General features: G+C 60.6%; 1 protein-coding gene across 1 annotated transcript in view; it reads right to left on the bottom strand.

Moving 5' to 3' along the window:
• Positions 1–2,636: 2,636 nt before the first annotated feature.
• The window catches only part of PLXNA1 (plexin A1), a 54,305-nt gene continuing 31,792 nt past the window's right edge, over positions 2,637–25,149 (bottom strand). The window contains exons 15-32 of the mRNA XM_031009365.3: positions 24,696–24,832; positions 23,333–23,500; positions 22,981–23,074; positions 22,354–22,593; positions 22,126–22,269; positions 21,491–21,725; positions 19,676–19,818; positions 17,679–17,935; positions 17,201–17,267; positions 11,934–12,080; positions 11,680–11,839; positions 10,904–11,007; positions 10,464–10,560; positions 9,936–10,126; positions 9,588–9,757; positions 7,410–7,622; positions 7,173–7,323; positions 2,637–6,099 (exon numbers count right to left, since the gene is read on the bottom strand). Coding sequence (XP_030865225.1) covers positions 6,004–6,099; positions 7,173–7,323; positions 7,410–7,622; positions 9,588–9,757; positions 9,936–10,126; positions 10,464–10,560; positions 10,904–11,007; positions 11,680–11,839; positions 11,934–12,080; positions 17,201–17,267; positions 17,679–17,935; positions 19,676–19,818; positions 21,491–21,725; positions 22,126–22,269; positions 22,354–22,593; positions 22,981–23,074; positions 23,333–23,500; positions 24,696–24,832 — 2,814 coding nt within the window. The 3' untranslated portion in view covers positions 2,637–6,003. The remainder of the gene's footprint in view (positions 6,100–7,172; positions 7,324–7,409; positions 7,623–9,587; positions 9,758–9,935; positions 10,127–10,463; positions 10,561–10,903; positions 11,008–11,679; positions 11,840–11,933; positions 12,081–17,200; positions 17,268–17,678; positions 17,936–19,675; positions 19,819–21,490; positions 21,726–22,125; positions 22,270–22,353; positions 22,594–22,980; positions 23,075–23,332; positions 23,501–24,695; positions 24,833–25,149) is intronic.

Genomic DNA, 25,149 nt, shown 5'->3' with positions numbered 1-25,149 from the left:
TTAGCCAGATGCAGCAACGATGGCTGGAACGCCCATCTCTCAAACAGACCCCACGCTGGGGAGAGTGCGTGAGTCTCCCAGCCATGGGGGCAGACTCAAGGGGCTGACGGCATCTACAAGGCGGCTACAGGGGAAATGCTCCTGAGAACATGCTTTCCTCAAAGTTCCCGAGGCCCCAGGGCATCGCTCACTGCCAGCTGCTCACGCCCCTCTGCTCTGTGTCCAGACTCTGGGCATCAGGCCCTGGTGTTGTCCTCAAGGAGTCTCCAGCATGGAGACCACTAGAGGAGTGCTGCAGCATGAAGTAGAGAGTCTGAGTTTGAATCCTGGTCCCACCATGGGTAACTGTGTGTCCTTGAGGGTAGTGACTTTACCTCTCTGCTCCCAGGTTCTCCCCCCTACAATGGGGCTGGTCCTGGTACTGACTTGCAGCCCGGCAGCCTTGTATGCTGCAGAAACCACTCCCCAGCATCCGTGTCCCATTCCCCAAAGGTCTGTGGTGCACCTGCCTATGTGCCCAGTGCAGGCTGGCTGGAGGCTCTGCTCCAGGACTAGAGGCTCAGCCTGGATATGACCCAAGTCACTTCCACCGACAACTCCATGACTGTTCTCAGAAAGAACACATCTGCCCCCAAAGCTCCACCATCAGGGCTGATGGCTCTCCAGGAAGGCCCCAAAGGGGTGCCACGGGCCACGGGCCCTGGGGATACCTGCAGGAGCCTCTTGGTCTCCAGCCTCCTCTGGCCTCGTCCCGCGACTGCCAGATGCGAATCAGAGCCCACCCTCCTCGCTCCCCAAGGCACAGCACCTCCTGCACCTCCCTGCACAGAGCTGACCTGGCCTCTTCCATTGCTCTGGACACAGGGAATGCTCTCTCCGATGTCACCTCAGCTGGCTCCTTGTTTCTCAAGCCTCGATTCCTCCATCCCTCCTCAGGCCTTCCCTGCCCACTTGGCCAGGTGGGCACCCTCCCATGCCACCAGTTTTCTTCAGGGCAACACACCATCTATAGTCACTGTATCAAGTTTTAGCCTGGCCTGTTATTTTTTATTTCTGCTCAGAGCCTGTGTTTGTTCTTGAGCTGTGGCTGCTCTGGGGTCCGGGTGGGAAGTCCGAAGTCACCTCTGGATCTGCTCTGGGTGGAGGGTGCCTCCATCCCACCCAGGCCCACAGGCTGGCCTCGCCCTTGCTCTGCAGCGAGCCCATCCAGGTGCTCTGCTCAGAGCCACCAGCATTAATAGCTGATGGTTTAATACCCTCAGGAGCCAGCGCACTCAAGCAGCAATCAGAAGGCCCCATCACCGCTGCTGTGTAATTGCGCCCGATCACTCGCACAGCGAGCGCTGATTGCGGCTCAGAGATGGCTCAGCTTCCAGGCTGATGGGCTGGAGCCCTTGGAGGCCTAATGAGGGTAATTGAGGATGGGCTGATTGTGCCGGAAAAAAGCTGAAGGGGACTGAGCCATGAGAACAGGCTGCGTCACACCCTAAACGGGACCACATTTGCTAAATTTGTTTCCGACACAATTTCGTGGTGATTACACTGATTTCTCTTGAGTTACTGAGCCTGGCACGGAGCTTGTGCTTGCAGCCCCGCTGTCAAGATGTGCCTGTTTGAGAGCGGGAGGTATTGATGATGACTTATGGGCCACTGTCAGCCCTGGGAACGAGTTCATGGAGAGGCTGGTGGGAGACAGGTGGGAGCTTGGGGGCGGTGGGGAGGGCCTGGGGTCCCAAGGCCTACGTTTGGGCGGGCTGCTGCTTACCACCATGTGGCTGGGACACATTGTGTAACCTCTGTGTGCCTCAATTCCTCAGCTGCAGGTGCAGCTGCCCCTAACCTCCCAGGGTTGCTGGGAAGTCCCAGTGAGTTCACTTACAGGCAGTGCTCAGATGGTCCAGGTTGGGGTCTGCCTGGAGGCGCAGCTGCAGAGCAGGTGCCCAGGGCCCTTGGGGATGTGTCACACCTGACCCTGCACCCACCCTCTGAAGCAGGAGCAGCCACCCGTTGGGCCATGGATGAAATGAGCCCAGGGACGGGGCCACTGACCAAAGCCAGGCACTGGCAGAAGCTGCATCCACACCTCCATCATTAGTATCTGTACACATTTTCATGAGATGAAGCAGCATAGCCTGTCTCTGCTGGAAAGACCAACATTTCTCAAACCCGGTTCCTTGGCTGCGAGTCTGGGAAACACAATTCCAGCCTTGGCTACTGAAGGCAGGGGGCCCAGGACTGCAGCCTCAGCTCCCCCAGGCTGTTGCTCATGGGCCCCTCGGGGTCAGAATCTGATTTTAGTTAACAAGGCACCCAGGAATTCCTGCCTCGTGGCATGGGCTGGAAGCCACTGCTCTGAGCTAGGGGTCACGGGAGAATCTCCTGGGAAGCATTTAAAAGTGACCACCGCTCAGACCCCTGAAGCTCCAAGGCTCCAGTGGGGGTCAGGCACTGGTGTTTTAGTCTCCGCCAAGGGCTCCAATGTGTCACCTGGGCTGAGCGCACCCAACTCACAGAGCGTGGCCATCTGTCCTGGGTGTGGCTGAGTCTCCCAGGGAGATATGCTTCCGCGTTTGGGATGTGGCTGCACTCCTGCGGCCGCCCCTGCTTCCCAGCAAGGAAAACCTGGAGCCAAGAGCTTTTAGCAAAAATGTTTAATCTCTCCTTAATGTGTGTGTTTATTTACAAGTACTAAATCTGAAGAACAGTAAAATAGGAAATAGCCGTATATGTACACATCTGAGGGCCGGGCCCACAGTCAGCGGTGCTGCTTCTGCAAAGAGCCCGGCTGAGGGTGCCCGCCCGGACCGTCCGAGGGATCGCTCTTCTTCTGGGAGGGGGTTCTGCGGTGTTAAAGGACAGCTAATTGTGGGCTTTGTCTTAAAAATATCTCTCTCTCTAAATATATCTATTCTAGCTGTGTAGCACCAACGTGAGCCACTGAATCCAGACAGGGAGAAAGCCAGGGCGGAGGCTCTCGGCAAGGCCGAGCCAGGATGGCACGCCGCTCCGGGCTCTCTCCCGGACTCGACGCTGCAGGTCGTGGGGCCCCCAGCCCCTCAGGCCAAGGGGCCAGTGGTCCTGGGGCTGGGGAGCACAGGGGAAGCTCGAGGTATATCAAGAGGCCAGGCTCCCAGGCCGAGGCGTGAGCTGTTCCAGCACTCCTGAGCCAGGCGCGGGGAGAGGGAGGACACGGAGCAGGGTAGGAGGTGCTGCAGGAAGCAAGTGGCGGCATTAGCACGCCAGGTGGGTGCCGGTTTCACAGCACATGTGCCGCAGCCCTGGCTCCCTGCAGACACAGGGCCCATGGGACCCGCTCACCGCTGCTGGGCACAGAACGGCCTCCAACTGCAGCTCCTACCAGGGCCTCCAGCCCCAGGCCAGAGCTCCCAGGTGCTGCACAGTTAGCACAGTGGGAACCAGTGACAAGTAGGGACTGGGGCCTAACTCCACGACCTGGCAGAGGGAGGTACGGAGTAGCTCGGAGACTGCTGTCCCAGTAGACAGCACGGGTAGTCGGCTTGATCCTTGCGCATGTAAACAGATACTGCTAAAGTGCTTGCGCCTAGACACAGCCATGTGCTCTGTGGTGGCCACGCCCCAGCCACACGCCCATGTGGGAACTACTTCATGAGGCCTGTGGTGCACCCCCTTCATCACCATTGCCGTCCCCACCACCCGCCCATGCTACTCACATGGACAAGGGCAGCCTGGCAGGGCAGAGCAGGGCACAAGGCCTAAGGAGAGTGGGGGTTGGAACTGGATTCTGAAGGTGATGCAGGAGCCCCTACGTAACCCGTGAGGAACTGGAAGAACCAGGGACTTCAACCTGAAGCCAGCATCCAGGGAAGACTTTGGGGGAAACTGAGGTTCCCACCCCACCATAGCCAGGAAGCATCGGAAGGGAGGTGGAGGCGCACCCAGGAACGGGAATCTCAGCCAATGCTAGGGGCTACTGAAAAAAACAGCCCAGCCACTGTAACATGGACTGGCCTCAGCTCTGGCCCCCAAGACTGCCCAGGGAGTAAGCCCACCCCCTCAGTGGGCTGGGGGCAGGGGCTGGCCCAGGCCTGAGCTGGGTGTGGCAGCAGCAGAAGGCCCCAGCCCTGGCACAGTGCCCACGGGGCCAAGGAGCTCCCTGAGTCAGCAGTCACTGACTCCACACCGACCCGCGTTCAGGGAAGAGGTGGGTCTCTGCGGCGTCATCTGGCTCACGCTGCTCAGGTGGGGCGGACTGCAAGACTGGCACACCCCGTGGGGCCGAGTGCTCTCCTTGGGCCTGGCCGAGGACATGGGGCTGAGTCTGGCCACAGTTAGCTGTCCCTTAAAGTCCATGGGATCTTCGGTACCATCAAAAAAGTGACCTTGAAAAGGGGATGGACCGCTTGTTTGCTTTTACAAGTGACTGATTAATTAGAAAACATAAAAAAGGGTCTAACAACCTCTAGTATTCAACACTTGCAGTTTTAAAAAGATCAACTCAGACTAAACGCTAGCACAATCATGCATGCCCCGTGGTGCCGCGGCACCCCAGAGGCTCTCAGGGTCGGCAGGAAGTCCTTTCCTTGTCATGTCAAACCAAAACAGCGGCCCGCAGGTTGGGGGGCACAGGCTTCAGGGCTGCTCCACTCCAGGGAGGCTCCGGCCACTTTCTCCACAACCATTTGGCACTGCTTTCCCACTGCCTTCATTTTCTTGTTCAAATCATCTTTAAAATTCTTCTTCAGTTAACTGTACAGTACCCCACTGGGGCTGGAGCCTGAGGCTAGAGCCACATATATATATATGCATATATATACATGTACAGCTTTCTTTTAAGAATGCATTCTCTCTTGCTGAGGGCAAGGGTGGACACCGCTGGCCTCCAGTCTCTCTGGTCACTGCCTGTCACTCATGGCCCAGATAGGTCCAGGCCACTGCGGGCCAGAGGAGCCCTGCCACAGACCTCAAGGCCCAAGCAGAGTGCAGCAGAATTTTTTCCCCTAAAAACAAAAACAGTCCCCAGATGTCCCACTGCTCTGGAGGGGCCAGGACACTGCTGAGATGCCACACTGGAAGCCGCTGGGGCAGGGACAGAGAGAGTGGAGAGAGAGGAGTGCTCAGGGGCCGCCCTCAGGGGCTCCAGGGCGGGGAGCTCGGCCTACCCTTGAAGACAGCTGCCAGGGCAGCCTGTGTAGGACGCGGAGGGGAATAAATAATGGGAACGTGCTCTCTGTGACCCGGGGCCCCTGCCAGTGGCTCCCAGAGGCACAGCCCTGAGGACGGAGAGGGGCTGCCCGGTCCGTCTGGAAGCCACCCAGGAGTCTGAGCAGCCTGGCCCACAGCCCCTCCATAGGAGGGAGCAGGGCCTCTCTGGGGCGAGGTGGATGTGGTGCTCCGGCCTCGGCCGCGCAGAGCACGCGGTGAATCTGAGGATGGCAGCGGTGCAGCGGGCATGGGTGCTGGAGGTGGGAGTCGGTGGCAACGGGCCCAAACCGACTTGAGCTCCTCTTGCCCGGCTACGGGCTTTTTGCCTCTTTCTCCAGCTGCCAACCGGGCCCCGGGACCCTCAGACTCTGCCGCCTGGGGGCAGCTTGGAAAGCCGGGAATGCTGACACCCCCAGCCTCTTGTCCCGGTCTCAAGGGGACAGCCCAAGCTGGCTACCCCTCCCCCTGGAGGGCCCTGGCCTCACCCCTCAGCCCCTCAGAGGTCAGCCCTTCTCCCATGAAGGCCACTGGGCAGCTCTTGCCAGGCAATGAAGGTCCTTGGCCAGCCTGAGCACCCAGTGCTGTCCCGGCCCCTGAGCAAGCAGCTGTGTGCACAGCTGTGGTGTGGCAGGTACCATCACCTCCACACAGGAAGAGCCGGGACCCAACCAGGCGAGGCAGGGGAGGGAGGGCCGGGCAGTCGCTGCACTGCGGCGGCCCGAGCACCACCGGACACTCCACACGCATGCGGCGAGGGCTGTCCCGGTCCCTGCTCAGCCGTCCTCACGCTGCATCATGCTGGATGATCACAGCTGGGGCTCAGCTGCTCAGGGCCATCGTGTCCACCACCTGCTCCAGCTTGCTCCGCAGCCGCTGCCGCCGCGCCTGCTCATCCTTCTCCAGGGCTGCCAGGATCTGCAAGGCCAGGAGAACTGTCAGCATGCCGGGCCACCAGCCTCCATGCACTCAGCAGGCCCAGGGCGGATGCCTCCAGAGTAGGTGCCAGAGGTTCAACCCCATCTATCCCTGGCCAAAGGACCTTGGTTGTGAGCCTGGACCCTCCAGGACCCCAATATGGAGAATGAGCCCTGCCCCTGTCATCATCCTACCCTCACCCCCTAAAACAGCAGGCTCTGATCCCTTGGCTGCCTGGCCATGCTGCTGACATGTCCCCACCCAGTCCTCACACCCTGGGGTTTCTGTGCCCCTTTAAAGCAGAGCTCCCCAGAGAGCCTCAGCTCCCCTTTCCCTGGTGAGCCCCAGGACCCCAGGCTTTTGTCCCCACTCCCCACCCTAATACATGCAGTCTCTGGCTGCTCCTCTGCTCCCCTGGGGCACCTGCCTGAGGACAGCCCTCTGCCTCCTGTGGCACCCTGGGGAAGGCTCCTTGCCTCTGCTGCACCTGCCCTGGCCTCCCCAGGGTGGCTCTGGTTCACTCCCGTGGCCTTCTTAGCCCTTAGAGCCTTGGCACAGGCCGAGACTGTCCTGCCCCCTGGCCCCGTGCTCCCATCCTGTGCGGCCCAGGAGCCAGTTCTCCTTCCTGGATACCTCCTGGACCCCGTCCCCAGGTCCATGTACGTGGCCTCACTCCAAGTCAGCAGAAAAGATACTGAAAGGAAAGCTCTGCCAAGAGCCTATGCCCAGCCCTGGAGATGCTGGCCCAGACTAGAAAACCCTGAAATGAGCCCCTCAGGGAAGTTGCTCACCACCCACACACCCTCTGCCTCAGGAAGAAGCTGCCATCCCATCTTCCCCACCCCTGACCCCACATGGCTGCACACAGTGACTCCACCACGGCCTTCTCTGCTCGGCCTGGCAGGCTCCCTCCTGGCCCCAAGGAACCAGGTGGCCAGCGGGTGCAGAGGAGTGAAGGTGGTCAGTGGCAGCCCAGAGATTCAGGGAGGAGTGGCAGGGCGGGGCAGAGCAAGTGGCTCTGGCAGGGGCCGGCAAGCCCTCCTAGCCCAGCCGTGGGCTCCCATGGTGTTCACCTCATCCTTGTACTTGGTGATGTAGGAGTAGATCTCGTGCAAGGCGCTCATGCTGTTGAACTGGCTCAGGTGCAGGCGGGACTGCTCAGCCAGATACGCACTCATGTCCTGGTCGCTGATGGCTGGCATCTTGGCGATGTCTGCGTAGTACCTGCAGGTGAGTGGCCAGGTGGGCACGTGAGCAGAGTCCAGGCTGCCCCCAGGCCCCTGCCCCCGACCCCTGCCCCCTCCACCCACCTCTCCACCCAGCTCTTGTAGTTGGGGATGTCCTTGGCGTAGAGCAGCTTGTTGGAGGGTGAGTCCTTGCCCAGCTTGTGCTCAGAGGTGGAGCAGGAGTCCATGAAGGTCTGGGCCACCACCGACAAGCAGGCGTCCGTGATGCTGTTCTTGTGAATGTCGAACACAAACTGTGGGTTCTTGATCACGTTCACCCAGAAGCGCAGGGGCAGGCTGCAGGCGAGAGTCCAGGCGCTGCTCAGATAGGCCTCTGCTCCCCCCTGAGCAGTGACCTTGTGGCCCTCCCGGCTCCGAATCCAAAGTGGGCATGGCTTTCCATGCAGACGGGGAAACGAAGCCCACAGAGTTGCAGGGCCCATGGTTAAGTGAAGGCTGTCCCCTGCCACCCAACCAGAGATGTGCTGCCCCCACCACCTGCATCTCACGCAGAGCATCATGAGACAGGCGTGCTCAAACGCACTCGGTTGCACAAGGGCAAGATGTGACCAGGCCCTCAGGGGCCCACTCCACACAGCCACCACCCTCCTAGGCCTGCATGCTGGCTTGCACTCCTGGCTCCTGCACTGAGACCTGCAGCTCAGCTCTGGCCCAGGGGACCCATTCCTGCAGAGACCAGCCCTCTGTGCCCCAAACACCACCTCAGGGACTGCCATTAGCTGGGCTGCCTGGCAGCACTGGCCACACGTGGCTGCTTAACTTAAATGAAGAGCCCAGACCCTCAGCCACACCAGTGCCATTTCAAAGGCTCAGGAGCCACCACCCTGGACAGCACGGGTCTAGAATGTTCCACTAAGAACATTCTCCGAGAACATGCTGACCTGGAGACACTGCGTCCCTGGAGGCCCCGCCTCCCGCTGTGCCCAATCAGCATGGCCCAGGAGACGGGCTTCATGACACTTCATCTAAACCCTAGACTCCGCGAGCAGTGGGCGGAGCTGGGACAGGTTGGGGTGGCTGCATCCCAGGTTTGGGAAGCAACACATGGGCTGGACAAGACCAAGTCAGGGGTGGCTGCTCGCCCGGGAGCCAGCAGAAGTGGCAGGGACAGTCCAGGAGAGAGGGGAACTAAGACGGTGGAGAGTGTGCACAGAACTGGGGGGAGACCCCAGCAGGATGCAGGGTGAGGAGGGGCACTTCCTGGTGAAGCAGGGTCCAGCCATACAGGCAAGGGCATCCACCTGACCCCAAGTGTTGGGGAGCAGTCCTACCCCAGAAGCCCTCGGCCATGCAGGTGGAGGGTCCTGGTGCACAGAGAGGGGCTCCCCTGTAGCAGGCAATGGTAGGGTTGTCTGCTGGGGTGGGGGCCACACACACAGCAGGGACCTGCTCCAGGGGCTAGGGTGTGGCTAGGGTGTGCCAACCGGAGCAGGGGGCCACAGACCAGAGCTTGGGGGCCCTGAGTAAGGAGTGAGGCCAAGGGCTGGCCTGCCTGTGTAGCAGAGAGGAAGCCAACATTGCTGAGTTGGGCAGTCCATGACCAGGGAAGAAGCAGGTCACTGTCCCAGAGGTGGGCCAGGCCGGAGGAAAGCAAGGGACTGGCTGGCCAGGGAGGCAGATACTCTGGAGGGAGGCCACTCAGAGGCTGGGTGCCTCTTCATAACGAAACCCAGCCTCATAGAGCCCCAGCTCACATTGGTGTAGCTGTGCACGGTGCAGGCTGGGCAGACCCTGCTCCGTACTCCAGCTGCTCCGTGAGACCGTGGCAAGTGGCTCGGCCTCTGCGCCTCGGTAAGCAGGCTCTGGCCTGGCCCCACACTGCAATGGGGAGGCTGTAAATTCCTCGCACTAAAGACTACCAGGAGTACCTGCGGTCCCTGTTGCCCTCATCACTGCAACCAGCCGGCTTGGGGCTGGTCCACTGTGCCCTGTTTCTCACGCTGCAGCCCACACTCATGTCCACACAGCTGTGCACACCCAGGGCCACTCACACCTGCACACAGTTCCTGCAGCAGTGGGAGGGGCTCAGCGGCTGGAGCAGAGGGCAAGCCGTGGGTCAAGGGGCACAGGCAGATAGGGAAGGCCAGTTAGCACAGGGCTGGCCTGCCATGCCCCTGCTGGGTTGTGTCCCCACGCCAGGGAGCCCCAAGTAGGGGCTCCGGATCAGAACAGGGCGAGGGCCCTGGGAACACATCTGGCCTGGCCCTGGGGGATGCCCCTCCTCCCCCTGCCCTGCATTACCAGTTGCTCTTCCAGGTGTGGCGCACGTCAGCATCGTGGATCTGGTGCTTGTCGGCCTGCTCATCCAGGAAGTCGAACATGTACTTGATGGCCAGCGGCAGGGCCGAGCCCCGGTGTGCCGTGCTGAAGATGGTCTCAAACAGGTCGTCCACAAACTTCTGCAGTGTGCCCTGCGGGGGGCAGGCAGGGACACTGAGCTCCAGGGCTCTGCCTGGCTGCCTACACCTCCTGGGTGACTGGGCAAGTGGCCATGGGAGCATGGGGGTGAGGCCCTTGCTCTGGGCTTGGCACTTTCTCCGAGCTCAGTTGGCCCAGCGTCCCCTGCCCCCATCTGCCAGCCAGGCCCACCTTGGTGGCCAGTAGCCGAGTCAGGTAGATCTCCGAGACCATCTTGCTGCCGCGGTCACCCTCGCGCTGGTCCAGGTGGTCGTGGTTCTTCACCAGGTGCCACAGCTTGGTGCCGCTCTCCAGGTCGGGCGTGATCATGGGCGTGCGCGAGCGCAGGCTGTCGGGGCTGCTGGCCGTGCGCAGCATGCTCTCTGCAGCACCAGGCTGTCAGCGCCCGCGTTGGCTGTCACCCCGCACCCCCCGCCCGAGCCTGTTTCCCCATCTGAAAGCTGGGGATGGCACCCCCACCCATGTGGGATTTTGGGGCAGCAGATGACACCACAGAGGTGGCATAATTGTGTACGGACACACAGTCGCGAGGAGGCGCAGCCTCCAGAGCTGGAGGGTAAGGCCAAGAGTGCGAGTGACAGGCTTGACACCTGCCCCTGGGTCCTCCCGTCCGGCTGCTGCAGCGTGGGAGCCCGGGGGACGTCCTGCCCAGGCCAGGGACCCATGCGCTGCCCTCTCGCCCACTGCCTGGCCCCTCACCGTATCTGCTGAGGGACTTGGTGAAGGTGGAGGAGTTGGAGATGTTGTAGGCGGACGTCTGCTTGGGCACCAGTGCCACCGAGGACCCGTCTGTCACCTGTGGGCAGAGGGCCAGGGACCCTGTGACCCACCAGGGTGCCCCTGCACCACCAGGCTCCCGCTCCCCGGCTGGGGACCCCGGTGACACCCTAGTGCTGTGCCTGGAGGCAGCCACCTCACTCAGTCTGGGACTCTATATCAGGACAGCCCAGGGATGCTAGGCAATCCCACAAGCCCAGCTCGGGTCCTGGGACGGTCCACACACATATGTGACCACCTCCCCTCCTCTCCCTGACAGATCCAGCTGCTGTCCAGCCCACATGCTGCAAACATTGGCGGCTGCGCTGTGGAAGCCCCAAGGGGAGGGAGGCCTGTGCTAGGGTCGGAGGGCCGGGAGCCACCTGGTAGTGAGCCAGTGTGTTCAGCCTCTTCCAATCGTTGTCAATCTTGGTGGTGACGTCTTCGTCCTGCAGGATGATGCGCGCCATGCGGCCCTGGCGCCACTCTGGGGGAGGAGGGAGCTGGAGGGTGGGGCCGCTGGGGCCCTCTTTCCCTCCTCCATCACAGCAGTGTAGTGGGACGGGGCCTGCCTGCAGCTCTCAGCACCAGCACAGGGCAGGGACGCACCAGCACAGGGCAGGGTCACACCTCCGCACCTGCTGCACACCCTTAACCTGCCATAGTCCCCTGCAACGTGCCACAGCCCTCCCAATCTGCCACAGCAGCCCCAGCCTAAGGGGGTCTTCCCTGCCTTCCCCAAGCCTTAGGGCCCCAACTCCTCAGCCTGGCACCGAGGCTTCTGTGGGGACCCAGCCTCTCCAGTCACATCTGCAGCAGGACTCTGGGCCCCACCCCAAACCCGTCCTGTCCCCTCTGGCCCTCAATGGCTCCACCTGCCCCTCTCATGAGCCTGAGTATCCCCCTCAGGGCTCCAAGAGCCCACTGCCTCCCAGAGTGCACTGGAACCCACCACCTCCCAGAGTCTCTGCCCAGGGCAGGGCAGCCACCCTCTATACCCAATCTGGGACTGGACAGCCCACTCGCCATTCCACTGCCCTCCAGACCAGCCTGGTGTGGAGGACTGGCCTGGCCTTCCCCGCCAAGCTCAGTACTAGGCCATGGCCCTGCCCCTCTGCTCCAGCACACACCCCGGGCAGCCGTGGCCCCGCCCGCTCACCCAGGTCCATGTCCGCGGCCTTGGGCCGCTGGGAGTAGGGCACGCCCTTGTAGGCAGCGTCCAGCAGCTTCTCCTTGGCCTGGGTGACCGTGTCACAGTCCAGCCCCTTCACCGGCACCTCAGGTGCATTCTCATTCTCAGGGTTCACACAGTTCAGGGTCTGCGGGCGGGGTGGAGCAAGGCGGCAGCGTCAGCCCCACAACTGGGGGGTGGGGGGCACCAGGGCACCCAGGACAGAGAGCAGCCACGCTCACCAGCGTCTTGTAGTCAATCTGCTGCCGGATGAGCTTGTCCTCACTCAGGGAGTAGCGTGCCTCACCCGTGATGGCGTCAATGGGGCCCTTCTCCATCTGCTGCTTGATGGCGCAGTACAGCATGAACAGCGGCTCCCCAGCGCACTCCTGCAGGGGTGGCGGCATGAGGCTGCAGCCAGGACCCCCGGGCCTACCCCCCACCTGCCCCTCCACCCGTCGAGTGCCAGCCATGGTGTTCCCGGCAAGGAGAAATGAGCAGCACTTCCCAACTCTTTGGGAGGCAAGTACAGCCTTAGTCCCAAAGCCCAGCAGAAACTGCAAGAAAATCAGGAAACAAAACATACCCACCATCCCACAAATATCACATGAAAACCCTAAATTACACATGAGCCAGGAGGCGCAGTAGTGTATCGAAGAACATGGCGTGGCACGCGGGACCTGCATCAGGGAGGGCCGAGGCCTATTTCATCCAGAAGTCTCCCCTGGTCTCAGCAGGATCCCCGCCTAGCTCCAGCCTCCCAGGGGCCTGCTCCCCAGCTGGAGGTGCTCAGGACAAAGTTCCCCATGGCCCGCCGCCCGTGGTACAAGCGGACCCCATACTACGCAACTCCAAGTGTGACTGTGATCCACTGGCCTCCTAGGGACCACCCAGCTGGGCCCCCATATTACTCTGGGACACAACTATGGTGTGTCATGGATACTGACATACCCACCTGAGGAGGCTTGCCCACCCAGGGAGGTTCATCAGCACCCAAGCACACAGCACAGGGCCAGCAGCACAGCCCCGGGCCCTCAGCGGGCACCTGACCCCTCACCCTCTGGCTCCCTGCGCTGTAGCATGAGAACCACCTCCTGTCCCACCTCAGGGCCTTTGCAACTGCTGCCTCTACAACCAGAAATTTCCCCTGGCATCTTCACGGGCCCTTGTGGACCCAACCCAATGTGCCCTTTTCAGAAAGGCTCCTGGGGAGCGCCCAGCACACGTACCCCCGACCACTGCCTCGCTGAGTCTCCCCGCCATCTGTCGTTCTCTGAAGGATCCTGCACACCCCTGCCAACCCCTCTGGAGTGGGAGCTGCCTGGCCTGCTCACTGTACCCTACTGCTAGCACTGGCTGAGCCTGTGCATGGGGCATCACAGACACTTGCTGGATGAATTGAGTGAATGGAGAGCTGTCCCTGGGAAACGTTCACATCTGGGCTGGGTGAGTTGGCCACCCAGGCGAGGCCCGCCCAGAGCCTGGGCATGGGGTCCACTGTAGGTCCTGCCTGCCCAAGGGCCTTCAGGTGTGTGTACACCTCAATGGAGGGGCAGGCTTGGCAGCCCTGCCTCCTACCCGGCCCTGGCAAACAAACAGCAGCTCTGCTCCTGTAACCAGAGGCTCCAGGCACCTCGTTAGCATCTGCGGTAATTAGAGAGACAGCTGTTAAGACCATCCCAGACCTTCCAACAACATGTCTGTCTTTGAAATTATGTTTCATTTGCAAACTTGGTTTCATTAAGTTAGCCACGAAGGAGGAGGAAAAGGGGTGCAGATCCGGATGGAGAGCCATTAATGTGACAGGAAGCCTTTGAGGGTTTCCCAAAGTCAGACACCTGTCCGAGGGTTCCCAGGCCTGGCCTCAGAGAGTGAAAGGACCGCAGCTAGTCTCTGAAGGTCAGGGGAGTGCAGATATTGGCCCAAGGTCACACAGCAAGAAACTGGAGAAGCCAAGATCTGAACCCAGATCCAGCTGACCCCAAAGCACCTGCCCCATACAAGCCAGGTGTCCCCAGAGAAGGCTCAGGCTGAGCCGGGCATTCACACTCAACCCAGGCAGCAGGCCCCGCCCCACTCCACCCACTTCTTCAGCCAGGCCAGCCTAGAGGCTGCAAAGGCGGTTCCAAGAGCTCAGAGGCCAGGGAAGAGGAAGGCCCAGTCCTTTTCTTGTCGCAGACTCAATCTCTCGTGCAGTGATGGGGAAAAGGAAGACCTCAGACTCCTCCCAGCCCCAGTCAGGAATGTGCAAAAACTGCCCAACAAAAAGTGCCACTTTTCACATAGAAGGATAATACGGGCAGTTCAATAAATGACATTAGGACAAGCACTTCTCCATCCTCCCTTCCAGGTTGTTTACATGTGCTAAAATGGCATGGGTTCCTTTTCTAGTTAAAGTTTTTGTTTCTAAAGACAGCAAGGAATGAAAAGGATTTGGGTTGTTTAAAAAGAGTTTGTGTTCTCAAAGTTCATCCATGTTGCGGCATGTCAGAATTTCCTTCCTTTCTAAGGCAGACATACTCTCATTGTATGCACAGACCACATTTTGCTTATTCATTCATCTGTCGATGGACACCTGGATTGCTTCCCCATTAAGCTGATGAAATTAAGCCAGCCATGAAAGGACAAACAATGCATGATTCCACTCATATGAGGTCCCTAGAGCTGTCAGATTCACAGAGACAGAGAGTAGAATGGTTCCAGGGGCTGGAGAGGAAGGAACAAGGAGTGGGTGTTCAATGGGGACAGAGTTTCAGTTTCACAAGATGAAGAGTCATGGAGCAGGTGGCCATGGCCAACACCGCCGTAAATGCATCCAATACCACTCAACTGTGCACTTAAAAATGGTTAAGATGGTAAATTTTATGTCATGTGTATTTCACCATAACAAATTTTTTTAAGTTTGTGGCACACTACAAAGAAATGAGCAACAAGCTAAGAAAATAAATAAAGGAACCTTCAAAGTAGATTACGAAGTGAGGGGAGCCAGTTTGAAAAGGCCACAGTAACAGTGCACGATTCCACTACATGACATCTGGAAAAGGCACGACTTATGGAGACAATGAGATCAATGGGTGCCAAGGGCTCAGGGGGAGGGAGAGATGACAAGTGAGCTCAGGGGATTTTTAGGGCAGCGACACTGTTCTGTGTGACGCTATAACGGTGGATACATGGCATCGTACATTCATCCAAACTCACAGAATGCAGAGCACCAAGAGTGAGCCCGCACGGAAACGAGGGGCACTGGGTGGTGAAGATGTCTCCTGGCAGGTTCACTGACTGGACCAGATGCACCCCTCTCCTAGGGATGCTGACAGTGGGGAGACTGTGCATGTGTGGGAGCAGCGGGCGCATGGGAAACCTCTGTACCTTCTGTTCAATTTCACTATGAATCTGGAACTGCTCTAAACAATAACATCTATCTTAAAAAAGACAAAAACAAAAAAACCCCAGATATGGTGGCAAAAAAAAAAAAGTCACTGGCCAGTTATGTGGATGGAAACAGCCCTGGGCCCATCTCAGTCCCATCCAGGGGGCGCCCAGCTCCAGCATGTCTGTCTGCGCCTCTCAGCCTCAGGCCATGTCCTTGCGCCCAGTACGTGTCCTCCCTTGCATATATAGGGGTCCTCCTAGAACTGGAGGAGGGCAGTGATGACCTAAGGAGATCTAACAGCTCCTGGCCCCTGCCTGCCCCCGACACTGGGACCCCACTAACAATGAGGGTGGGCTGGGGTCATGGGCATGGGCTGTGAAGCCCCCAACACACAGCCCGCACCCCTTGTACCTGCACCACTCCCACCCAAATGGTCACCCCTGCCTCCCTCCTCCCTGTGTCCCCTTCCTATGGCTCCCTTGGCCAAGACTGGCCTCCCTCTCCCTCCCTCCACTGCCCACACATCCCTCAGCGCCTATCCCAAATGTCCCCGGCTCTCCATGGAATGTCTGATCCGGCCTAAAGACAACCCCTCCACAGTGCCCCACTGCCACCCTCTCTGCTTATAATACCCTGTGGGGCCACACTCTGCGCTGGCTGAGGCTGGCCCCCTATATCCTGGCATGAAAGAGAATCCACACCCAACGTCGGTGCTTATAGGCATTTGCTGCCCTGAGCCCTGTCTCTGTGGGTGTGGAGAATCGGGATCAGACAGGGACTCAGGTTAGCGGTGCCCTCCCCACCTCACCCAGGACGCCTGCTGCTTTAGGCTCACAGAGCCCAGCTTACCCAGCATGCACACATACTATGCAGTCTTCATAGAACCGTACTTTCTACAGGACATGCACGACTTTGTGTTACCTGCTTCCAGTTCTGCCTAAGGATGTTATCATCTACTGGGCACTTACTAGGTGCCAGGGACTGCTATATACACATAAATGTCCCACCTCCAGAGACGACCCAGGACAGACAAGCCCAGCCCCTGCCTATCCCACCTGGGGCCTTCTCCCCAGTGGCCTCTTCTGCCTGGGACTCTCTTCCCTCCCCCCGCCTGGTCTTCAGACCTCTGCTCGAATCCCACCCTCCCTGCTCGGCCCTGCCCCATTGCCTGTCTGCTGTATTTCCCGTCCAGTGTCTCTCCCAGCAGCGAGGATGCCCGGCCAGGACTCCGCTCTGTGCAGGCATCTGTGCGCTGATCACCTGAGCTCAGCAGCATCTGGCTGCAGGAGGCCTGAAAGCCCCACGGCCCAGAGACAGAGGTGCCATCCCTGGATTCCATAAGGAAACCAGGAGAATCGAACCCAGGCAGTCAGTGCCAGCTCCCACCCTCGATCACTGGGCTACACTGTCAGTCACCCTCACCCACAGAGCAGCGACAGGGACCACTGAAGCCAGGCGAGGAGCATGCACTTCACCATGCACACACCGGGCTCCTCCCACCTCTCAGGAGTGGGCTAACCAGGCCTTCAGATTTCCAAGAGAAGCCAGATACCTGAGTCTGTAAAAGTCCCAACATCGAAAGTGCAGACAGCAATTCAACTGCTTACTGCCCAGATAAAGCCCACCCAGATCCCCATCCAGCCTGGGCCCCGGCCTGCAGTCTCTGGCCTACACCCTGTTCCTGTTCTGAGGATGGCAGCGTCCCTCTGCTGGGGGTGGGAGGGGCTTGAATGGACAGCACAGGGGAAGCCCAGTGCGGTCACCTGTCCCCATGACAGGTGGTGGACTAGAGCCTTCAGGCACCCCCAGGCTGGCCCCTCAGAGGCCCCTGCCCAGGGTGCCCCCACCCTCCTGAGCCCAGGCCAGCTGTGGGCACTGAGAGCCTGTATCCGAACTCCCACACCTACCTTGGTGGGCTGTGTGAGGGCCTGACAGCCTCAGAAGGAGGGAGGAGGGAGCCGGGAGCCAGGAGCTGAGAGCGGCTGCATGCCCAGGGGCCTCGGCCCAAGCCAGAACTCGACCAAGACCCCACCAGCTGTCATTCTCCAGCACCTCCCACTAATCCCCACCTCTCTCTGTTTTCCCCTCCCACTGTTCACCTGCCTCTGACACCTGCTTCCTCCCGCCTCTGCTTACCTTGAGGAACTTATACAAGAGGAAGGTGAACCAGTTGGTTAGCATCTTCTCTGCCACCGACTCAGTCCTGGGGAGCACAGAATATGGGCAGAGTGGTGTCATTCCAGCTGTCCAGCAGGCACAGGGCCCCTGCAGGCCTCACCCACCGATCCCACCCCACCCTGCCCCGCTTCCTACAGCACCGAAGGTCAGGTCTCAAAAGGCACCCACATGAGTGGGCAGCAGGCGCTTCAGGGGCTGCCATGGAGACCCCAGCCCTTCGCCCAGAGCCCAGGCCTGTGTGTATGGAGACTCCAGCCTGGGTCCTCACTACCAGTACCTAGGGAGGTGGCAGCTGAGCCTCAAGAGGCCAGGTGAGTCCTCCCACCCCTGCCCGGTGGGAACTGCCACAGCAACGTCTCTGGGCCTGCTAGACCAGCCTGTCCAAAGCTGGAGGCATGGGCCTGCCTCCCCCAACCCCAGTGCCCCCCAGGCTCACCGGCGCAGTAGCAGCTTGGGGTGGTTCTTGCTCTCCAGGTTCTTCTCGATGAGGTCGGAAAGCAGCTGCTTGAGCACGCCTGTGGCATATTCCATCTCGCCCTGCAGGGCCGTCATGATGAGTGAGGCCACGTTCCCGCGGTCGCGCATGGAGAAGCTGCGCTGTGCCTCCAGCGTGCGGATGAAGGTCAGCAGGAAGTGCTTCTTGGTCAGCAGCTGCCCGAACAGTGTCAGCGACTTCTCCACATTGGCCTGCACCTGAGGGAGCACACAGAGCTCAGACCACAGAGAAGCACCCAGCCCCAGCCCCCAAGCTGACCGGTGAGGGGCTGTCCAGGCCTGGCTGGTGAGGCAGGGCCCCATCAGAGGACAGGCCTGGAAGGCAAGTGACAAGTTGCCCTGACTCCTCAGCTCGGCAGGTCATTCCCAAGCTTCACCTGTCCTTAGCAAAATGGACATGACCTGGGTGCTGCCACCACTGCCTGTTGCCATCAGGGCAGCCTTGGCCACAGAGTCCCTGTGGCAGCCTGAGAAGCCATTGCAAGCCGACATGACAAAGGTGTTACCAGTGCGGCTGGGTGCAGAATGAGAGGGGCTGCTAATGCCACCCTCTCCGTGGCTGGGCCCTTTGAACAGCAACCCCTGCAGTGGGCCTGCAGCAGCTCAAAGGAAGTCCAACTCAATGCCCCCATCCACTGGGTACCAGGAGTGCATGTCTACCATCTCCCTCCGCCTTGACAATGATAACCAATGCACGACCAGTCTCTGCATCTCATGGATGAGGACACAAGGTTGGAGACAGGAAGAGGTTTGATTAGGGCCACACTGCAGGTAGGAAAAAGGAGTGGAGTAGAGGCATAGCTGGCTCCAGGGTCCCTACTCTCTCTCTCTTGTTCATACTAAGGTTTATCAGGGCAATATGTTCCCTATTAGGCAGAGCCCAGAGGCCACCAGTGATACCAGGCTCCCAGCCAAGGCCAACAGGTATCAGGCAGACAGGTAATGGCCCAGGCAGAACATACACAGTCACAGCTGAGAGAGACAGTGTGACAGACACAGCAAATGGAGGCACTGAAAGAGAGATACAACCTGGGGAGGCTGTGTAGCCCCGTGTGGCAGCAAGCCCAGGAACAGGATGGCAGCACTCAGCCACAGGCAGCCCAGGGCCCAAGGCGGGAAGGTCTGCTCAGTATCAGCTCAAAAGGGACTTCCCACCAACAGAGTCACCACAGGGGACATGGGCTCCCCAACATCCAAGGCACACGGTAGGGGGGTGCCCTCAGCTGGAGAGTGTGACTGAGCTAACCTGCCGAGCCCCTGGCCGTGGCTCGCCAAGGACTGGCTCCTAGCCTGCAGGCCGCTGGGGGCCTTTTGGGGATGTGGGAGCCAGCCCTCTTTTCCCTCGCCAGGCTCACTGCCAAGGTCTACGGGGCAAAGCCCTACTCTCTGAGACCCTGGTGCTATGCCAGCCACATGCTCCCCTCCCAAACCGCCATAGCAGACTTCATCAGGCACCCGCACCTCCCAGCACACGGCCCCTGCCCAGCGAGGCTTCGCATCCAGAGCCACCCAGGAGACCAGGCCAGTGGAGCCGCAGGCGGGACCCCCAACAGAGGCAGGGCCCAAGGGGCAGCCACCGGGGAGGTGCCAGAAGCCCAGGCTGACAAGTGGTTTGCTGGGATGAGGCCTGGCATCCCATGGAGGCCCTGGGGCCAGAGCCTCCTCCTGACCCCTGGAGGTACTTTATGGAGCACAGCCGCGCTGGCCATTCCCCTGCCCCAACCCCAGGGCTCAGGGCTCCACTGTGCTTGCCTGGTCTTGGTTCTGCCTCCCAGCACCTGCTCCCCACTTGGCTGAGCCCAGAGCCCTGCAGGCCTGGACCCTCCCCCAGGCCGCACAGGCTGCCCCATACCATCCATCAGCACCCAAGGAGCCTCAAAGGCAGAAGATAGCAGCTGCCTCTGAGTTCCTGTGACCCCCCGGAGCCAGTGGTCCTACCTCCATCTCCTTGAGCACAGGGTGGTCCTCGATCCCAGGAAAGAGCACCCGCATGGCATATGTCCGGTAGTCAAGGAAGGGGATGCCCGCACCGTCCAGGTCATTGGTCAGCTCGTGGATGTCTGTCTGCAGCTCTGCAAAGGCTGTGGCCAGATGCGGCGTCAGGGGCAGCATGCCCTGGTGGCCCCGCTCCATGCCCCAACCCTCCCACTCTTGGGGCCTACATCAAATCCTGGCTCTGACACTTACTGGTTTCATGATCTTAAGCAAACTACTGTGCCTCCTCATCCCCCAGCTACTACAGCCCTAGCACAGGGATAGTAACTCTCCTCTGCAAGGTTCCCACAGGATCAAGCAAGACAAGAGCAGAGAAAGCATCAGCACCAGGGGCAGGCTGGGCAGGGCCTCCTGCATCTCAGACACTGGCAGTTAAGCGTAGAGCAGCTTTGGAGTTCGGGCTCCTTCCACCCGCTGTGAGGCGGTGGAGTGCGGCCACGGGTGAGGTCCCAGGGCTGCAGGCTGTCCCCAAGCCCCCACACCATTGCATGCACATCTCGGGCCTGGTGCACCCTCAACATGGCCCACCCCGCTCAGGGCCAGTTCTGCCTCTGTCAGGAACAAAGGCAGGCAGGCCCTGACAGAACATTCCAGAGCTGTGAGGTGTCAGTCCTGCGGCAGCCCGAGGATCAGGCTATCTGATCAGAAGCCAGAGGAGTGCCAGGCAGACTCTGGGGGACATCTGACAGGTTTAATTAAGAGCTGGAGTCTTCGTCTCCTGGGCACCGCTGCCAGGCGTCTAGTTATCTGCACCTGGCTGGCCTGGAGCAGCCGCCAGCTACTGCAACCACACACGCCAGCCTTGCCAGCCAGCCAGCCTCAGCAGGCGGGAGCACAAGGGAGGCCCAGGCCACCTGCCTCCCACCTGGCCCCAACACACACCTGCCTCCAGCCCCACCAGGGCTGCCCAAGAGGTAGGGTGACCCTCAGCCCACCACAGGGCCACTTAGGTTTGTCTGGGACTGAGAGGGCTCCCAGGATGCAGAACTCTGCATTTTAAGACTGGCTGAGTCCTGTGCAAACAAAACACCCCATCCCAGTTGAGTCCCAGTGGAATTCATGACAACCCCATATTGGACCACATGGCTAAGGTCCTACACTGCAGCAGGAGCACTCCTAGTATCTGCCCCCTAGAGCCTGAACATGTGTGAGTTACTATCTGCAAACGCTCAAAGTCTCGCCCAGCGTGGAACAGATTTCTGCCACTCACACCTGCCCTGATCAGGAGCATGGTGTGGCATGACTCCCCCTATAGACATCTCAAGGACAAAGGTCAGCTCAGGCCAAGATCTCTATGTGCCCAGGGACTGCCAAAGCGTAAGGGCTCCCCATTGCTGCATGGTGGAAGCACCCCTCTCTGCTGCTCCGCTGGCACCAGCCAACCCACCACGACTCCCAGCGCCCAGGGAAAGTAGGCACTGTCATTGTGCCCACTCTAGAGATGACAAGACTGAGGCACAGAAGGGAAAGTAGCCACCTTCAGCCTTATAGCCCAGCTGGGATACAAATGCAAACAGTCTGGCTTTGGGTTCTGTGTCGCAAGCAGCACCCCAAGAAGGTGGTACCTGCTGCAGGGCCAGGCCCTGGTCAGGCACCCGCCCACTGCCCTGGGACCAGCTCTGGCACAGCAAGGCTATCAGGAACATTGTAAACTGAGCTGAAGCAGGGTGGGGGCGGCAGTGGGAAGTAGGTGTGGGGACAGGCCAGGGCCTGGCTCGGAGGTGGCAGTTGCCCCAGTGAGCCCTGGCCCCAACAGACCTTCCTTGCATTCGAGGGCCACGCGGGACTCCAGGTTGTCCATCTGGAGCTGCAGCCGCTTGAGTGTGCGGTCAGCATCTCGTGACTTGCGCTTGTAGGCGATGAGCACAGCCACGATGACCAGCAGCAGGAGACCCCCGCCTCCGCCGATGCCCACAATGGCAGGCAGCGTCAGCAGGCTGTCCGAGTACACCTGCAGTGTCCCTGGCGAGAACTCAAAGCCACCTGCCCGCACCTGCCAGTGGGTGGAGGCCACTCAGGAGCCACCCATGCTTTCCACAAAGCTCGGGAGCCCCTCCCGATGGGCAAGACCCACCCCCAACACCTGCCTGTGGGCAAGGTCCCACCGACAGGGGCACAGAGTGGTCACCAGGGTGGAGACACTGGGACCCAGGGCAGGCGCCTGGCCAGCCAGGGCACCACTGGCATGGCAAGGGCTCAGGGTGGGTAGGCAGTCTGGGGGGCTCAAGGAGGTGGCAGGCTGATGGCTACGGCAGGGCCTGCACTGGAGCTGGGCGCCCTCTGAGCTAGGGGTAAGTCTCGGGCAAGGTCAGAGCTGGGGCTGTGCTAGTGGGGCAGGGTCCACAGGTGGGGCATGGCTCTCCCAGCTCCGCACCCCCGGTGGACAGACGCACCGTGACCTTGTGCTGCCCAGTGAGGTTGGGCGCCTCGCACAGCAGTTGCGTCTCCGACACGGTGAGGGTGCAGGGTGTGGAGCCGATGAGCACCGTGTAGTTGAGTCGGGAGTTGCCGGGTGCAGGTGGCAAGAGGTTCCGGCCCTGTAGGAGATGGGGGTGAGCCAGAGCCCAGGACGAGGGGCCTCTTCCCTGGCTTGGCCCAGCCTACGGGCAATGGTGACCCACCTTGAGGATGAGTGGGGAGCTGGGCTTCAGCTCCAGCAGGCCGGTGGGGCTGAGTGGCTCCAGTACGGGGTCAGGGTAGTAGAGGAAGGAGGTGGAGTTGAGCACAAGCAGGGAGCGCACGTTGTCCATGACAAAGCCCAGCTCATCCGGCCGCTCCCCCAGCTCTGGTGGGCTGCGCACAGGGTTGGCCACAGACGGGGCGCGGCATACCATGGTGGTGTCATTGTACACCAGGCAGCCCTGGAGACACAGGGTGGGGATGCTGGGCGGGACCTCCGCGAGTGGCCCGGCAGCTCCCAGTGACAGAGCCCCTGGCCTGGGGGCTGCCTGCTCCCTGCACAGATGATGCCAGGCACCAGCAGGGCAGGTCCTGGGCCACCCACCCCACGTGGACCAGGGACATGTGGCCTGAAGGAGAGGTGTGTGCAGCCAGCAACCCAGAGCCAGACCTTCCACCCACCAGGCAGGACAGGTGCCTCCCCAGGGGTCTCCAGGCACAGCCAAGGTTGGCATAAGCTGGGAAGGGGCAGGGGTAGGGGCAGGGGCAGGGACATGGGTATTCCTAGCAGGAGCCCCATCCCAGGTGAAGGCCTGGACCGAGGTGGGCAGCTGAGGGCAGGGACTCACGTTCTCCCTCTCAATGCCTCCATACTTGGCCCGGATTCGGGGTTCACGGACAGTGGCCAGGTTGGTGCCTGTGACCGTCAGGAGGGTCCCACCGCTGGAACAGGACAGGGGTGGGGGGTCACCAAATGATGCTGGGGCCCAGTGAGCTGGAAACGCGGGCCACAGCTCAGCCAGGCAAAGCCTGCCTTCCCCAAAGACAGGAAACAGGTAAAAGCTCTTGGCAAGGGGTGCTTCCCAGCAGGATAGTACCCGGCATGCAGGAGGGCCACCGCCAAGTGCCCAGTGGAAGAGCTCCTGGCTCGGGGCTGCTCTCAATAGCTGGGGATAGGGAACGGGTGTTGCTGGGCCCCACCTGTTGATGCTCCACTCGGGGTCGATCCTCAGGATGGTGGGGTCCTCGGTGTAGTTGTACTTCACCTCGGGGTTGGTGAGCTGGGCGCGGTTGATGTTGATGATGATGGGAGCGCTGCCAGGGCTCTGCCCAGGGGGTGTCAGGCACCGGATCTCACGGGAGTTCCTCCTGGAGGTGCCCGAGTGGGACAGTGAGGAGCACACGGGTGGAACCCAGGCAGGTGGAATGCAGATGCATTGAGGGATGGTGGGAACGGCGCCATCTGTCACAGGTACTGCCTTGGGTGGCTGCGTACTATCACCACTACTTTCCCTCCCGGGGCTGTGCATGTCTGTCCTACCCTGGCCCTGGCTCCCAGCCCCTTCAGGCCCCCACTGTTGCCCAGCCTGGCATTTGGGACCCGGCCTGCCGCCTCTCCAGGTCTGCTTTCATCACAGCCTCCCTGTCGCCCACACCCACTCCTGGTGACCCTGGCCAGGGCTCCACACCCACCAGGCCTCTGCCTCCCCAGAGGCAGTAGGCAGCAGGCCCGTCCCATGCATGCCAGGCTGGGAGGTAGGCTCATGCTGCCCTCCCTCTGTCCCTGGGGAGGGCTGGCGAGACTAAGCCCTGGCCCGACCTTCCCTGCCTGTCTCAGGGCCACCCTCACTCAGCCTGTGCTCCGAGTGCTGGGAGCCCAGCACCCACTCCTACTACCCTGGGCCAGGCAGACACCTTCCCTCTCGGCACCTGTCCCAGTGGGAATACCTCGCCCTATCCCCGCATCCCAGGGGGCTGTGAGGAGACTAGATGAGTTGGCCTGGGTGGGGGTCACAGGGACACCCCACTGGGCAGGCAGCCAGGCATAGCCCGCACCTGGGTCCGGACCCTCAGTTCTTCCACCACTGCCAGGAGCCCCACAGCCACCAGGCCCCCTCAGCTGCAGACACCAATGATTAGTCTGATAACGGGTAATTACCATAGGAAAATATTTAAAGGGACGTTCCATTATCATCCCTAATCTAAAATTATCCACTTCAAGCCTCAGGGCTTTTGTAAAGATTTCTGTTTTCTCTCTTAAAAATTTTTAAAAATACTTCTTATTTTGTACCCAAGGGATTCCCCCCTTCCCCACAGGGAAGAACCAGGGCAGAGGCAGCCAAGTTGCCCCGCCCCACAAAGGCAGGCCCCACGCCCATCACCGCCCAGTCGTACCACTCTGGAGGTAGCCTGTTTCCATGGTAACCTCCGCCTCTGGGTTTCACAGTGATCACCCCAGCCAGGCTCTCCATAGCCCCGTTGCCCAGGCAACAAGAAGGGGCATGCAACCATCTGAAACAGGAGGAGGGGCAGCCAGGCCCCCACCCCCACCTGCACCCCGTACCAGGAGAAGGAGCAGGGCCGGCCACCGACCGACACAGCCACATCACTGCCTGCGTTCAGGTGGCTTCCCTCGATGCCAATCCAGGTGCCCCCTGACAGAGGCCCACGGGAGGGGCTCACACGGTAGAAGGTTGGTGTCTGCAGGAAGAGGGAACTTGCTGAAACTCTCAGGAAAGTCCCCCTCGGGCCACATGGGGACAGGCCCCACTTGGCCTGCTTACCCCCCCCAGACAGTTCCCCAGACTAGGAGCCCGCATGCCCGGGAGCTGCACTTCAGAGCCAGTACTTCCAGGTTTCTCAGGCACAGCCCAAGGTGAGCCAGGGAGCCCCGGAGCTGGCCTAGGCACAGGAGGGGAGGGGCAGCACCCAGGCCGTGGAAAAGCAGTGGCAGAGCATGGCCAGACAAGGGGCCCTGAAGAGGCACAGAAGCCCTGAGCGGCACCCTCTCAGAGCAG

This window comes from Gorilla gorilla, chromosome 2, assembly GCF_029281585.2.
Source record: "Gorilla gorilla gorilla isolate KB3781 chromosome 2, NHGRI_mGorGor1-v2.1_pri, whole genome shotgun sequence".
NCBI lineage: Eukaryota > Metazoa > Chordata > Mammalia > Primates > Hominidae > Gorilla > Gorilla gorilla.
Note: the sequence above shows the minus strand (reverse complement) of the source record. Positions and strands in the feature narration are given on the sequence as shown.